Genomic DNA, 3,176 nt, shown 5'->3' with positions numbered 1-3,176 from the left:
TTATCGGACGGTAGTTGGCAGGGCAGTCGCGATCGCCTTCTTGTGCAAGTAGAACTCGTCGTGCCTTGGACTTGGTTCGGCGTGAGCGTTGTCTGGTCAAAGAGCGCGTGGTTGAACACGAGCTCGAGCGCGCTGGCCCACTTGACCGGCGCCAATTTGAGGATTTCGTACGGCAGGTCGTCGTGGTTGTTGCAATGAGATATGTATAAAGATGAAGTGGTCCTCCTACCGGTATTGCGCTCGTGGGCCAGGTCATTGCGTCAACCGAGCACTGTCGTCGTCGTGAGAGTACCAGTGCAGTACTCTCACGACGACCTGTAGGGTATCTCCAACACGATTGCGTACGACATGATGTTGAAGCCAAGGTGCACTTTGCACTACTCATCTGTGCGAATTCGAGCGTCGCGACAATGTGATTGGCTGATAGCAATGGCAAATTCGCTCTACAATCCACACGAGTCCCGCCACGCTTCTTCTGCTAGACGCGCAACCAGCGTCGATAAAAAGGGGTATTTCAACAAAATAAAAGCGACTGAAGTCAACGCAAACGACTACACATCGGCGCCCTCCGCTGTCGCGCGCAGGAGCTGCAGCTGGCATAGCACGGCAGCATAGTGCCGCATAAAGAACGCACGCTGGTCGTAATGGCCCGTCGTGAGCTTGGCGGTGAGCTGCGCGCAAAGCTCCTTGTCGGTGGCCGCCTCCACATTGTAGACGGCGGCGAGGTCGCGCAGGGCCACGTCGCCTTGGGATGTGAACGGGTGTCGGATTGTGTAGAACGTCCGACAGCGCGTCAGCGATGGTCCGACGCGGTCGGCCACGATCCTAAAAGGCCACAAGTCATCATCCTACCTCGCGCCAAAAGATGAGTCTTACCACTGCTTGGTGTCAATGGTCCATTGGCGCCCGTGCTCGATAGTCTCGTCTCTGGGGCCGTTGGCCTCGTCGTGCAGGATCGTCCGCAGCGCAATCGTCATCCGGTCATGTTCCCGGAATCGGCCGCTGAGCACGTTGTAGCGCACGACGCGCTGGCCGGGGTACGGGATCTCTTCTGGGAGGTACTGAATGTCTTGGTGCTCTGTTTGTAAAAACGTGTGCCGATCGAGGAGGAAATTCGTCGTCCTCTCACGGTACGCGGAAGCAAACGTCTTCTCGGCGACCCAGTACCCGGCGGCCACGTCATCGAGGCTAAATGGCATGAACTCTTGCGTCATGACTTGGATGCTCAGAAGCGGGCACATGGGGTTGTCGCCAAAGGTCACGTGCACGTCGAGGCAGTTGCTGGCGTCGACTGGAAAGGCCACGTGCGCGAGTGCGCGGTCTGTGTTGTGGTAGACTTGCCGCAGAATCCACTCGTACGCTACTTGGCGCGAGGCGTCGTCGCCCGCGAGCAGCTGCGAGTGGCGCCACGTTTCCTCGACCAGGCTGGGCACGCGCTACTCGTGGATGGATGGATGATTCGAGAATGCAGTGGCGTGTACCTCGTTGGGCCGCACGACGCGCGCCATCCAGTCTTGGAGAGTCGCCAGTAGCGTCTTGGCATGGGCCACTTGGCGCTTCAGCGATCGGTTCTCACGGACTTGCTCGAGCGTGTCGTCTTGGAGCGCCTTGGCCACGTCGTGCCACGACAGCGGCGCGCTGTGCCCGGGCCGCTTTGGGATCGCCTCGAGCTCCTGCGTCAGGTCGTAAATGTAGTTGCGCAGCGACTGCATCTGCCGCGCACGCTTGGACCGGATGTGCGCCAGCCGCGGGTCCTTGGACGGCCGCAGGCGTGGCGGCGCGCCCTTCGTCTTGGCGACGGCGTCGAGCATTAGTACGCTCGCGGCTCGGGTGTGCAATGCGTCTGTGTCAAGAAGGTCGGAATTACGGGCAATTGGGTTCAAAATACCGGCATAGCAATGCCAATACATTAAAAAAGATCAAAATATCCGGCTGGCCAATCCGAATCGTTTGAGCGCAGCTGAACATCTTGGTTTTTGTATCGAGAAGCATCTATTGCTCGAAATACCGGTATTCTGGACGCCATTGGGGCAACTCCCTCAAAACCACGTGGCGTCGTGCAGTACAGAACTGGATACCACTCCTTGGGGACGTGTACTGGATTTGGATGTATGCGCTTGGCGCGCTCCGATCCCAGCCATCAGCCACCTGAAGATGCTGCATCCATCGAGTACACTGTGTCTATTAGTATGTAAAGCTGTAGCTGGTATCCCACAGCGGCCATCGACGAGCATGACGCGCCAGCGGCAGCTGCCAGTTCGCAACGGCGACGGCGCCGTGCAAGGAGGTAGCCGGCTGCTATTGCATGGCGACAGGCTGCCGCCCGCGTCCCTTCAATCGGGGCATCTGATCGGCTCGGTATTTTCAGAGGCTGCCCGACGGTACCACCGGGTAGCCACTCTTTTTCTTCTGGGTTGCACCCACGCATTGCAATCGCCGTGATCACGTTGGAGTCATCAGGCTCTCTAATCACTCGACCCTTTGTCCTTCCCGCCACCAGGTTGACTCGACGGCTTACTGTAGGCTGTCGCGTGTATTAGACCTGTGTCGTGGGGTCGTTCTCAAGCGCAAACTCGTGGGTCGAATCGTACAATATGCATTGTTACGACGACAGAGCCTAGCCGAGCGGTGGGGACCGATGCTCGTTTGCCGGTGCGATCAACGCCAGTATTTCTTCAAAGCGTCGCTTGAAGAAGACGCGCTGGTTGACATGCGACTGCTCGTACCGCGCTCGCACGCCGGCGGCAATGACCTTGGTATCGTCGCTCTGAATGTTGTAACAGGCGGCGAGCTCGCGGAGCGAGACGTACCCGCCGCCTTCGGTGAACGGGTGGTCGATCGTGTAAAAGGTGCGGCAGCGCGTGGTCGTCGGGCCGATGCGGTCTGCGACCCACCACTGCTTGGTGTTGAGCACCCACGTGTTGCGCTCGAGCGGGAAGAGCTCGTCCTTTAGCACCGTCCGCAGCGCGACGACCGTTCGATTTGGCTCGCAAAACTGGCCGCGCACGACGTTGTAGCGCGTCTTGTGGTGCTGCGAGCTCGAGTCTTCCTGCACGAGCTGCACGTCCGACGCATCCGATGGCACGAAAAGGTCTTCAATCGCGCCTTGGCGGCGGTACGCCTTGACGAACGACCGCTCCGTGCGCTCGAGTGCGTTTGTCACAACCTCGAGCGGG

The 3,176-nt window shown here is 59.1% G+C and overlaps 2 protein-coding genes across 2 annotated transcripts in view; both read right to left on the bottom strand.

Annotated features, from left to right (window-relative positions):
* Window positions 1-551: 551 nt before the first annotated feature.
* SPRG_15016 (hypothetical protein) lies at window positions 552-1,811 on the bottom strand (the record flags this gene model as incomplete). Its single annotated transcript, XM_012354785.1, has 3 exons — window positions 552-825; window positions 877-1,436; window positions 1,482-1,811. 3 exons carry the CDS (start codon window positions 1,809-1,811, stop codon window positions 552-554), a joined length of 1,164 nt encoding a protein of 387 aa, XP_012210175.1.
* Window positions 1,812-2,617: 806 nt separating this feature from the next.
* Window positions 2,618-3,176, bottom strand: part of SPRG_21484 (hypothetical protein) — a gene marked incomplete at both ends in the record, with an annotated part of 992 nt that continues 433 nt past the window's right edge. Inside the window, one exon of the mRNA XM_012354784.1 lies at window positions 2,618-3,166. Within this exon, the coding sequence (XP_012210174.1) occupies window positions 2,618-3,166 (549 nt within the window). The remainder of the gene's footprint in view (window positions 3,167-3,176) is intronic.

This window comes from Saprolegnia parasitica (genome assembly GCF_000151545.1).
Source record: "Saprolegnia parasitica CBS 223.65 unplaced genomic scaffold supercont2.182, whole genome shotgun sequence".
Classification (NCBI taxonomy): domain Eukaryota; phylum Oomycota; class Saprolegniomycetes; order Saprolegniales; family Saprolegniaceae; genus Saprolegnia; species Saprolegnia parasitica.
This window is presented reverse-complemented; position numbering and strand designations above follow the sequence as displayed.